The sequence below is a fragment of the Myripristis murdjan genome, chromosome 6 (assembly GCF_902150065.1).
Source record: "Myripristis murdjan chromosome 6, fMyrMur1.1, whole genome shotgun sequence".
Lineage (NCBI taxonomy): Eukaryota > Metazoa > Chordata > Actinopteri > Holocentriformes > Holocentridae > Myripristis > Myripristis murdjan.
In genome coordinates this window covers 23,358,750-23,371,465 of record NC_043985.1, presented here as the reverse complement: position 1 = coordinate 23,371,465, position 12,716 = coordinate 23,358,750, and the positions used below count along the sequence as shown (strand labels likewise).

The window sequence follows — 12,716 nt, the reverse complement described above, 5'->3', positions numbered from 1 at the left end:
CACACACGCACACACACACACACACACACACACACACACACACACACACACACACACACACACACACACACACACACAAACACGAATGCACACACACTCTACCCACAACAATTTAATGCATTTGATCTGCTTCAGTTGTTGACTGACTGCCTTAACATCACAAATGTGTTTAACACTTGGCTGCAGTACAAATATGTAGGCAAACACAAATAAAAAATTCTAGTTCAGTAGGCTTAAAAATAGTGTATCTCACTGATTTCACAAAGAGGCAGTTTGTATAACATGCATAACTTCACCCATTATTTTATTCTAGAAATGTTTCTTAGCTAGAATTTTTCCTAAAATGTGGGCTACTTATGTGAAATTGATTAAACCAAATGGGTGGCACTTGCTTGTGCTGCATACTCTTCATTGTGTTAGTCATTACAATACCAACAAAGTGATATGAGACAAACTTACACAAGAAAAAGGGGTAACTGGAGGGTTAACTTATTATTCACATTTCCTCTCTGAGTTTGCTGTCCTCAACCTAAGAAGCTGATTCAAGCTGCAGTTTGTTGGAAGACTTTTAATCCTGTGTCAGGTAGTGATCTGATGCTAACTTAGCTGATGCTGTGAATTATTATTTTTCAAGGCTTGTTTTTCATGAACTATAAAAATCAAAATCCTCCAACTCTGGAAATAAGCGTGTTGCTCGGCCGCGCATGCGCAGATGACAGGTATGTGCGCGGAGCAGTCAGGAAGCGACCAATCCAACACGCCCCAGAACCCTTCCTCTGACGGAGATGCTGTCTGCTCCATTCCTCTTTTGAATTTCTGAATGATCCTGCGGGGTAGTGGACCCTCCTGATCGATACACACACCGCCAGATCAACCAGCTGTGCCTATGCGACGCGCTTTTCCCGGTTTGGGAGATCTGAAGAAGTCTCGTCGAGAAAAGTAGGGAACTGTGCGAGTCCGAGGCAAGGGCGTGTTTGAATCTGAAGTCTTCGGGAGTCTGCCTCCTCCTCCTCCTCCTCCTCACTGGATGCTAGCTCGGTAGCCTTTGCATGTTGTTGCACTCGTAGTGAAGTTGTGTTTCGTCTTTATTGCTGTTATTTTCGGAGTTCACCTGGAAGATGGGATGTACCCTGAGCACGGACGACAAAGCCGCGCAGGAGCGGAGCAAGATGATCGACAGAAATTTACGGGACGACGGAGAAAAAGCCGCCCGGGAGGTCAAGCTGCTCCTGCTCGGTGAGACAAACACGGGGTCTCGGTCTATTTGCTGGAGAACTTCAGCACGGCTTGTGTGGCAAACTAACACCAGCTAGTTAGCCGGCTAATTAAAAGCTGTGTCTCTTTAAAAGTTTCCCCCAAAACGTCGGTTGCTTTAAACAACCGAGCCGTAAACTTTGCTAAGGATGGCGGAGTTTGAAAACTTCGCCGTGAGCTAGCTAACAGTTACGTTTTGGGGCGGTTGAATGAAAAGTTGACGCTGGAGTCTGAGCCTTTTCGTCCCTTAAACCATAACCAAACTTATTTCACGAATTAGCCAGCCAGGCGAGAGTCTTCCGCTGTATGAGCTGCTAAATCGCAAATTATGCGGCTAAATAAGATAGTAAGGTTAGCTCGTTAGTAAGCTAAATCAGCTTAGCAATTAGCTGCGTAGCTACTTACCTAAAGCTAGCTAAATTAGCTAGCACGCAGTCTCATTAACTGCACCAAACATCTTAATATCACCAGAGTCGGTCAGCTGTATCGACTTTAGCGTGTCCACTTGTCCTACTTTTAATTTTAAGCGTTACAGTGTGTCTACATTTTCCCTTAAATGTAGTAATGTCGACAGCATCTTGTGTCTCGATGAGTTCCTCCTGACAAACACGGAGTTACTTCAGCCTGGCTGGTTAGGAAGCTGTCCATTGTGTGGCTTTCACAGACAGTATTGTATTTTAATTTTGGGAGAACACTTTTTTTCACATTATATAAAAGGCAACGTCTGCCTGCCAAATGATGATGATTTAGATGTATCAGCTATAACTCTCCAGCCTGACCTGTAAATGTCAAAAAAGTCAAGACTGAGCCAAGTAGCTGGTGAGTGGTGTGTGTGTGTGTGTGTGTGTGTGTGTGTGTGTGTGTGTGTGTGTGCGTGTGTGTGTGCGTGTGTGTGTGTGTGCTTGATTGAATGTTTTATATGTGGGATATATTTCAAGGGAACAAATTTCACTTTCAGTTTTAGAACAGCTGACATCTCGAGTTTGCTTTCCTTAAATTGAAGGCTGTGTACTGGTGTCTAAATCAGGAAGGAATTAGAGAGAGTACATCCTAGTGAACAACTCAGTCAGCGTTGTGGGCAACTATACTAACACAATGATCACAGCTACTGAGTGAAGCTCACTGTCGGCTTGGACCATGCAGTCTAAAGCTGCCCCACAATGCAAGACCTTTTGCAGGAGCAGGTGCATCTCTTACATAAGTTCAGCTCTGCTCCAGCACTGATTTGTGTGTCTGTGGCACCTCTCATTTTGTGACACGTGATCGTACCGACCACACTGACAAACACACTGACAGACATGGCTCAGCCACGGCAAGCAGTTGTTGGATGTGCATATGTCATTTGAGATGGACCTGATTTGAATTTTTATGGGTCTGTGTGTATGTGTGTGTGTGTGTGTGTGTGTGTGTGTGTTTTCCCTCTTCACAATCCCCACAAGCACCTGCACGAGATGTGTGGGCTGAGCTGGCTGGCAGCGAGTAGTTCACATATGCGTAGCTGGGAGGGTGTGGGGGGTGGAATTATCCTCTGATGGTGGAATTATGTCTTTGAACACATAGATGTATTTCTCTCCCATATTTGTGCTGTTTGAATCCTATGTTGTGTGTGTGTGTGTAAGGGAGAGATATGCAGCTTTACTTTATATGCTTAGTGCAGTTTGCCGCTCTGCCAGGGATCCTGTTGGGGTGTTTGCATTAATGCAGTAATCTACAAATGACATGGTCTTCAGATGTGTGTTTTGAGTGGGAGGATTGTCAGAGCCGAAAACTATTTGTGTACTGTGCGAACACACACGCACACACATATACACATCTTAAAGATAGATTTGTTTTGTTTTAGTGTGGAGCCATTAGTGTATTACTGCAGGAGGAAAAGCAGCACAGAAGATGCAGATGCAGTGTTAATTGTTCCATAAGGCTATGTCTGATATATCTCCAGAGCCAGACAAAAACGAATAAAGAAATAAATAAACATCTCAGACATACTATCACACTTGATCTGTCTGTTTTATATTTGCCTCCCATTAAGCCCTTAAAATTCAGCGGCTCACTGAGGTGTGAGCGTGGGTTTGGAAATTATATTGAAGACTGATATGATGCTAGCTGTAATACTTGCTCTGCGTCTGTGGTGCACGGCTGTTTATCTTATGGGACGGTGCGTTGGTGAACAGTTCTCCTCACTGGGGAGCCGGAGGCCCCAGCAGAGTTAACGTAATTAAAATGTTGTGTGCTCAGGTGAAAACATGCCTGCCTCTCAAAGGGAGCTGGAGAAGGCTATGAGAAACTGCAGTCACCTCAGAAGATGCAAATGTAGCCGACCCGGCATATAAACTTGTACATTACAGATCTGTATCACTGTGGGCTAGCTACTCATATTCTCAATTGTCGTAATGTTTATGACCACAGTGAGGTTGCATTACTCAGTGCAACACTGTATACTGCTCTCACAAAAATCAGATTGATGTACTGCAACTGAGCTCAGCCAGCCAGTCTGATATAATGTGGGTTTCTAACCTGGGGATGTTTAATCGTGTGTAATCTCATTGACGAGAGGATCTAGTTGATAAATCCAATTGCGCCAAGACCTGGCTAACCCTGTGCTTAGACACCTCTCCACTGTATGATATGCTTGGTTTAATTTCAACAGCATTCTCAATACATTCATAAAAGCAGGTAATCAATTATCACTACCTCTGCATCGTCGTTGGCATGAAATACTCATGAAATTATCACTCCTTTAGGATTTGACTTTAATTTGCTGTGCATTGGCAGGAACCTAGTTGTTGATGCATGGTTGCTAAACTGATGTAAAGATTTGCTAACATGGCTGCACAATAAATCAAAAATAGTGATTACTGGTAATTGGAAATCATGGGAGATTTTATTTATCTAGTTAGGAGAATAGATAGGTGAGTTAAAGAGAGTTTAGGTTAGATTTCCTCCAATAATTTTGTATAGAGTGTATTGGCGGTGCTTCTTTTTTAAGTATAATGTCACAGTGTCAAACAAGACTATGAGGCAGCATGTTTTTGAGTAATTACTTCCTAGCAGAGACGTCCATTTACGCGTTTGGATATTTAATGAGGAAATAAGCCGAGAGTGTGCATCTAACAATATGATGATGGTGCCCAGCAAAATATTATCCTTAAAGTAAGGAAATGGAGCTTGATTTTCTGCAGATGCTATAATGAATAAAGTAGGGAGGCCACTTAGATGATTGGCATATTCTTGTACCATATAGAATCCCTGGCTTGCAAAAAAGAGTTGCATGTCAGAAGAAAGCTTTCATTTCATTTAAACAGAAAATGTGTGGAAAAAGCTGGCTTTGTAATTTTCAAGGTTCATATGACAATATTGAGCCTAATAACCTTTTCGTGATGTATACTTAAAGATAGAGCTGAGCAGAATGCCAGAAATCTCACATTTTTCCTATTTTTACCGGTGTGATGGTATTTGACATTTTTTAAATATTTTTTGTGGGCCTAAATCACTTTTGGACTCCAGTCAAAAAGTTTACCCATGTTTCACCTCCATTCAGGTCACTGACTCTTCATATGCCAAAATATATGTAAAACCAAACCATAATCATATAATCAATCTAAAGAGGGTTAAATTCCACTGCTTGTATTATGAGCTTGAACAGTATAAAACAAGACATAAAAAGATAAGATGCTAAATATACAGTTTTCCATTAAATTTGTACAGCCTGCAGATGTGTGCAAGAGTTAAAAAAAAAAAAAAGCTTATAATACAAACAGTTAAGTGAGGGTGTAGCTCTCATTCAGAACAGTACCAGGTTATATTATTAGTTATACTTTGCATATCTGTAATCATACCTCAGTGATCAATTTTAATGATTTACATTTGCTGAATTACCTACTTTTTGTATGAATTCATACAGTTTACATCTAAAATAAGGCACGTATCTCCTCTCACTCTGTATCCCGTCTGCCCTTGTGTTTCAGGTGCTGGAGAGTCTGGGAAGAGTACCATTGTTAAACAGATGAAGTAAGTGTAGTGTTGCTGCCTGTGTTTGCCGTACATTAACAAATTTACAAGGATGCCATTAGAATGAGCCGCTGATGTGCTGTCTTTGCGTCCGCTGTCTGTCTCAGGATCATCCACGAAGCCGGCTACTCAGAGGAGGAGTGTAAGCAGTACAAGGCCGTGGTCTACAGCAACACCATCCAGTCGATTATTGCCATCATCAGAGCCATGGGGCGCCTCAAGATCGACTTTGCTGACCCAGCCAGGGCGGTGAGTGAAGGAAAACAATGTCGGCATTTACTCTGCTCTTAGTTCATGTTGTGTGTCTGTCTCCTTACTGGTTGTGTTTGTGTGTATATAAAGAACTGTTACCAATTCGGTGAGGGCAACTGTTATGTGAAGTAGTCATGTGAAAAAACAAAGGGATTTATTATCTGGCTCAGAAGCTTACAGACATGGGGAATTAAACCTGGATCCTCTGACTGAGAGACGTTTTTTTTTTTTTTTTTGCTGTGTCACCCTGCTGTGATCTGATTAGGATTATTGTGAAGAACCTGATTGTGCACTGACCTGTTATTTTTCAGCAGAAACGGGTCATAATCTGTCACATTCTTGATTTTCTTGACCTTGGTGAAAACTTTGGGGTTGCTTTGATGTTTTGTATTCAGTTTTGCCGCTCGCTTAACTCATTGTGTAATAAGGACTGTGTAGATTACAGCCTCTTTAATTTGTTCTGCTTTCTGAAATTTGTTTTACAAAAAAGTTTGCTGCCTGAGATTTCAAACGTATCACAACCTGCACAACAGACCCATTCATAGGTTTTGGCATGACGATGTGATTGAGTTGGTTCGATACATTTGGAAGTGACATTTTAAAAATATGCTGTGTGTGAAACCAGAGGCTGTATAGCTGAGCAAATGAGTGAGATGCTTGTGATAACAGAACCTCTATCTAGATATGGTACATACATTAGCTTTGTCACATTCATTGCTACATCTAGCTAACATTGGAGTACTCACTGGGACGGGGGAAAAAAAGCGCTTGAAGAGTCCATTAGCACAGTTCACTGCAGGTCGAGACATAATTCGCCTTCAGCACATCTGAATGAGGGCGCTCATCACATTCCCTTCTCGGTGAATTAAGACAGCTATAGAAAGAAGAGCGTTTCTCTGACAGGCACAGGAGTTCACTGAGAATGACTGCCAGTCAGCTGTCATCCTTTCACGATGGATGTGCCTTGAGACTGTCCTGCCATGGGACACACCCATTTAAATACCCTCATAAATCCTCTACATGGGACAATCATCCAAGGGAAAGCATAAGGAGAGTCATTACTGTGAAAGGAAGTGGCCAATATGAAGCCTTTTTTGGTTTTATATTTTGGCACAGATGTTTGGCCCATACTCTTCAGTTACACTGTTAGTTGGACCGTGGACTGAAGAATTGTGTTGAAACCTGCCTATAGAGGGCAGCAGAGCCTGTATGGCCCATAAAGTTTGAGATTGAAAACTGTGTCCTTCTCCTTTGGTTCATAACAGAAAACAATTTTCATGAGCTGGCTACAGGTTGAATCACTGTGTGGGATCAGTCGGAGCTAAAGAGTAGAAAAGCGGATATGTATTCATATAACAGTGTGGCAGATTGTTTCATTAACTCATCGGTCTCGTCTCCTCAGGACGATGCTCGGCAGCTGTTTGTGCTGGCAGGTTCGGCGGAGGAGGGCTTCATGACGGGTGAGCTGGCCGGGGTCATCCAGCGCCTGTGGAAAGATGGAGGTGTTCAGGCTTGCTTCAGCCGCTCCCGAGAGTACCAACTCAACGACTCTGCAGCATAGTGAGTCGAACAAACTGGCATGCATACCAAGAGTGCCGCTTCAACATAAAGTGGAAACAAGGACAGGAAAAAATACCACTTTGCCCAACTCTGTCATCTTAACAATCCCTCTTCTACCTCTTTCACTTCTCTCCATCTTTCTTCTTTCTCCATTATCTCTCGCTATCCACAGCTACCTGAATGACTTGGACAGGATAGCACATGGCGCCTATGTGCCCACACAACAGGATGTGCTTAGGACCAGGGTCAAAACCACTGGCATTGTGGAAACACACTTCACTTTTAAGGACCTGCACTTCAAGTGAGTACCGCCGCTGTGGTTTGGTTTATCACAATTCCATTTGATACATGTGACTAGCATTCTCCTCAGTATGCATTTAGACATTTGTTATTCTGAAAATCGTGTTGTTGAATTCTCGGGGTTGATTTACTCAGTAGTGATTCACATTACCGGAAAAGTAATTGCTCTTAAGCACTATGAGAAACAGGTTCCTGTGTTTGAACAGCTCGAATGAACGTTGCAAATCTTACATACAGTTAATGCAGTCTGCCTTAAAGCAGTCTGCCCTTGAGTAAAGAATCATTAGCAGTGGTAAGAGTGTGAGTCATATTTTTCAAGGAGCCTACCAAGAGTAGACTAAAGTACTGGGAGCATTTAATCATGGGCTGGCAGGATGTAGTGTTGGAGTTATGATACAGAAGTTGGGGTTTGTGATATTTACTGTTACACTCCACATCTCTCATCCTCCTGCAGAATGTTTGATGTAGGCGGACAGAGATCAGAGAGGAAGAAGTGGATTCACTGTTTTGAGGGCGTCACTGCCATTATCTTCTGTGTGGCTCTGAGTGACTATGACCTGGTACTTGCTGAGGACGAGGAAATGGTAAGACCCATTACTCCTTCCCACCGAATTATTTTTGTCCTTAGTTCTTCTTTTTTTTTTTTTTTTTAATGCGGCTTGTATGACTTCCTGGGCTGAGGTTACTATTAACATCTCTCCTCTTTGTCAGAACCGGATGCATGAGAGCATGAAGCTGTTCGACTCCATCTGCAACAACAAATGGTTCACAGACACCTCCATCATTCTCTTCCTTAACAAGAAGGACCTGTTTGAGGAGAAGATAAAAAAGAGCCCCCTCACAATCTGCTACCCAGAATATGCAGGTGAGAGGCTGCAAGACATGCAAATTATGTATAGGTGGTACATTTAGTCCATGAAACTCAGCCAAGTCTATTTTAAGCCGCTGTTACATGACAAGTCAGTGTTTTGTGTAGATACATCCCATCTTTGGTGTGCATTCCACATTATAAGCTCATTTTTCATCCCCTTTTTTCTTTTTATTGTTTCTCCTTTGCCCCACTTTTTTTTCTCCCTTAAAGGCTCCAACACATATGAAGAGGCAGCAGCTTATATCCAGTGCCAGTTTGAGGACCTAAACAAACGAAAGGACACCAAGGAGATCTACACCCACTTCACCTGTGCCACCGACACCAAGAACGTGCAGTTTGTGTTTGATGCTGTCACCGACGTCATCATCAAGAACAACCTGAAGGACTGTGGACTTTTCTAGGGTAAAGTCTATTAGGGCAATGACAAAGCAGGCACAGTATGACTAGTGAGCAATTGGGGCAAATTTCTCAGCTTTAGTTTGTGAACTCTGAAGGGTTATTTGAATCGGATCATTATTAGCAGTAATAAATAGTGAAGTGTGGTCAATCATGGGATTTCTCTCCCCTAATGGGTGTTTTTTTTCTCTCCTCTCAGGCACTCTGGTGGCCAGCTTCCAAGTGACGTTATTCGAAGGGCGTCTGTGGCTGGAGGAAACTCTTCATGGACACTTTTGACAATGTCACTTTTAACTTCTTATTAACTTATGTTGATCTCTAAAAGTTTTAAAAACGGTGTGTAGAAAAGAAAAACATTTGTGTAAAATATTTGTACAACTGTCACTATGACTGGGGATTTTTCACAGTTTTTAAAATGTGCTTGTTTTACCTACCATTTTTACTTTGAATTTTTATATAAAAAGGGGGCCTTGGCATTTATTTTTGTCTTTTTTTTTCTTTGAAAGGAATGAACACCTTTTTGTCTTGTCTGTAGCTACTTGTGCCTTGCATGCCTTAGTTGCAGTGTTTTGTTTCTGTTGATTTAGATATTAGATTTGTGTAGATGTTATCACTGAACTCTCCCCCAAACCCTCCACAGACTTATACGATTTTTTTTCCCATGATGACATCAACATCACAGAAGTTTTGCCTCTGTGGACAAACCAAGTCATGCTCTACAGACCGACTCACTCTGACTCTGACATACTGTGAGAGCTGTGTGAATGCCTTTTCCTGTGTGTGGCTGTGTATGTGCTGCGAGTGACACCTTTGTTTTGATTGAGACCAAAAACCCGTGTGAATGATTTGGCATGCATGTTTTTTGTATGTATGTGTGGATGCGTGTGCAACATAAATCAAAGGGACCTTTTTTCCTGTACTTGTCATCCTCTTTCAAAGCTTTATTTTTTATTAAATAAGTGACCAAAAGAGCTACTCTTGCTAATTAATTTGTGCACACAGTTGTTGTGCTGCTACCGCTGGGAACATTCCTATCTCAGATCATGAACTCAGAAGCTTTGAATAGAGGATGCCAGTGACGGCCTTGTAGCAGATGATAGGACAGTAGATCTACATTCAGTGCATAGATATTGTCAGAGGTGGCTGAGTACATGTGCACTGTTACTGATAATGATCTGTACTGGTTTCAGGTTACATATCCACCCTTAAATCCCCTTTCTGTTTCCATTGGATGGGGACATTAGTGGACTAATTTCCATGATTTTTGCTAATAAATAGAGTTGCTGTGGTGAAACCATTGCATCCTTTGCAACAAACACCTGTCTCATGAGTATTCTTGTACGTTTTGTGCTGTTCTGATTTTTAGTTTTAAAGGGAAAACACTGGACTGAGGTTCATGCACATTAAAGTAAGGAGTGAGGCACAGTCATGCAGTGTAACTACCAGAGAGGTAATGAGATGTCTCCTGTAAGATCTTCAGGCCGGTTTCTCCTTTGATGGCTGTCCTTTAAAGTTCCTCTCAGGCCTTGGTGAATCACTCTCCATAAAAGCAAGAAAATTTAAAACTTTGGAAAAGTTAATATTAGCTCAAGGATTACAAGGAACAAGAGCATGCTTTGATGCAGGGTGTCGCAGGGATCTGGTACTTTCAAAGTAATATCAGAAAAATTGGCAAACGGTGTCTAGGTCCCCCTAGTGGACAAAAGGGGTAAGTGCACATAATGACCATGGGACTGATGGCTGCTTGATTGTTGCAAAGGGGAACATCTTGCTAATTTTCACATAATTAGTACAGATTGTCCCTCACAAAGACTAAACTGGCCTTGTGTACAAAACCTCTATTAGAAATTCTCTAAAATTAAGACTAATAAATCTGGGTTTTCCACCGAGTTTTGTGTAATTTAATGCAAAAATTAAAATGACAGGCCCAGAATTCTTTCCAGTATTCACAAGCTGATAAAGTAGTCATGGAGTGCGTTAGAGTGCTGGGATTATAAGAACAACTGTCATATTTCAGTCATTTTATATTCATATTTTACAAAACACCAACATGGTGGCAACTAACATCCACAAATGGGTCACAGTAGTGCCAAAGCAAACTTCTGTCTTGCAGTCTCGGTTAAGCCATCACCGCTCAAGCACAATGATTCGGCATTAGCTGAGAGGACACTATTTTAGGAAGCATTGTGTGATTTAAAAGCTAACTGTGGAGTCATTTAGCTAATCCCCAAAGCCCTCCCAGGGAGATCAAACACTCTGCGGATATGAAGCTTCCTCAAAACCAAGGTAATAGGAAAGTTTGATGAAAACAGAAGAGGAGAGAAAAGAGAAAGATGATGATGATTTTAATGATGGTGATCAAACACCACATCAGAGCTGACTGCAGTTGGCCAGCGAGTCAAAGTCTGAGGAATCCAATCTGACCCACATCTCTTGTCAAAAGGAACCCTTTGAAAAACACAGTATGTGTAATAACCAGTTATTTTTTTATGTTTTTATCTGTGGCTTGATAGACTGCGCATCTACCTCTTAAAAGGGCCAATATCTGAGTGACAGGAGTTACAAGTTTTATGTGTGTGTGTCTGGGCATTATGTGCTCGTAGAAATGTTTACGCATTTTCGAGGCAAAGTTAATTAGATTTCATTGTGAACTTGGGGAAAATATTAAAGCAATTCAGTTGTGGGTGCCATTTAGTCTAATTAACTAATTCTATGTCATTTGTGTGTGAATATGTGTGTGTGTGTGTGTGTGTGTCAGTGTACTCGGTGCATGTGTGCATGTGTGAAACTTTGATTTTCCAGTCCAATGTTTCCACAGCCAGGATTCTGCAGACAATATACCATAACTCCAGGGAGATTTCATCTCAGTGTTTAATGTGTCTTCCTAACATTATTGCTTTCTCTGGAGATGACAGATGAAAATATATTTGTCACCAGTCGGCTTTCACTTTTCTAGCTCTTGCACATCGTTGAATAAAATGAAGATGAGCGGAGAGGAAGGCCGTTTACCCTGCTGAGAGGCACCCTGGGTGTGTGTGTGTGTGTGTGTGTGTGTGTGTGTGTGTGTGTGTGTGTGTGTGAAGGTGACCCCGTTTCCCCCATCTCTGCCCGGGCAATAAAAACAACTTGGTTTGCATTTCTCCCTAACAGCAAATACGCAAAGCACAGAGTCAATGAGGGAGGCACTGATCTAAATCCATATAAGCTCTGCTGAAATTCCCCCTCTGAACGCGCAGTCTGCCTCATGTTATTGTATTTTTGCCTTCTGTTGTTGGCAGTCTGTTTTAAAATGCTCATTATACAGACATCCTGCATATAATGATGATATAAAGTAATATCTTTCCTTTCCTCTTTCCTGACCCCCACCCCTCCCTCACTGCGGGACACACACATCTACACAAATACACAGACACACAAACAATATGAGAATTCTTTGTATACTTTGGGTGTTCAGAGTCACACTTCCTAATGAGAGCTGGTTTGTCTCAATCATCAGCATTCTGGCAGAAAGTTTAAGGCTTGATGGTGTTGTTATAGTTCATCAGGCTCGCAGCTTTCGGAGAAAAACAGCAAAGCCGAGAAAGTGAATGCCATTGGAGCCCCTTTTCCTCCCGGCCGTCATACGCCACAATGACACCCACACCAGCCTGCTTCATTACACCACTGACAGACAGACAGGTCATGCTATAACACACCCCTCTCCAACACTGAGAATGTGTCCCATTAGTGGCCATTTAGACACTGAGAGATACTGTGACACTCAGTCTTGTCAAGAAAAGCATTTTTAAGAGGTGGTGAGATGTTTAAAGTGGCTCCAAATTTAGATGCTCCGGTACAAAGCCTTGACGGCTGAGGGCCTTTTTTTCTGCTTTAGTCACGCTTCTATCCGCAAGCAGAAAGTCCAGAATAATGAAGGCACTGAACCAGATATAGAGAGATGTTTGCAGGACAGGTGTTAATATCCTGTGTGCTTCTTTTAAGTCAGGAACCGAAAAGCCTCCCATCCCACCAGGCTGCAGTTGTCAGAACCACCAGCAGAGGCACAAACCGTGCAAAGCAGGATGTCATTTTCCTC

General features: G+C 42.1%; 1 protein-coding gene across 1 annotated transcript; it reads left to right on the top strand.

Annotated features, from left to right (window-relative positions):
• The first annotated feature begins 736 nt into the window (after nt 1-736).
• On the top strand, nt 737-9,957 carry LOC115360207 (guanine nucleotide-binding protein G(i) subunit alpha-1). The gene is made up of 9 exons (XM_030052937.1): nt 737-1,236; nt 5,220-5,262; nt 5,370-5,511; nt 6,917-7,074; nt 7,247-7,375; nt 7,829-7,958; nt 8,086-8,239; nt 8,456-8,647; nt 8,841-9,957. The coding sequence occupies exons 1-8, from the start codon at nt 1,119-1,121 to the stop codon at nt 8,644-8,646; spliced, it is 1,065 nt and encodes a 354-aa protein (XP_029908797.1). The 5' UTR covers nt 737-1,118; the 3' UTR covers nt 8,647; nt 8,841-9,957.
• The last annotated feature ends 2,759 nt before the right edge of the window (nt 9,958-12,716 follow it).

What these genes read in the sequence shown, in the direction of transcription:
- LOC115360207 (XM_030052937.1), top strand. Translation starts at nt 1,119, where the DNA reads ATGGGATGTACCCTGAGCACGGACGACAAAGCCGCGCAGGAGCGGAGC. An exon ending in GGTCAAGCTGCTCCTGCTCG is followed by an intron (nt 1,237 to 5,219) that starts GTGAGACAAACA and finishes CTTGTGTTTCAG; the next exon opens with GTGCTGGAGAGTCTGGGAAG. An exon ending in CTCAACGACTCTGCAGCATA is followed by an intron (nt 7,075 to 7,246) that starts GTGAGTCGAACA and finishes CGCTATCCACAG; the next exon opens with CTACCTGAATGACTTGGACA.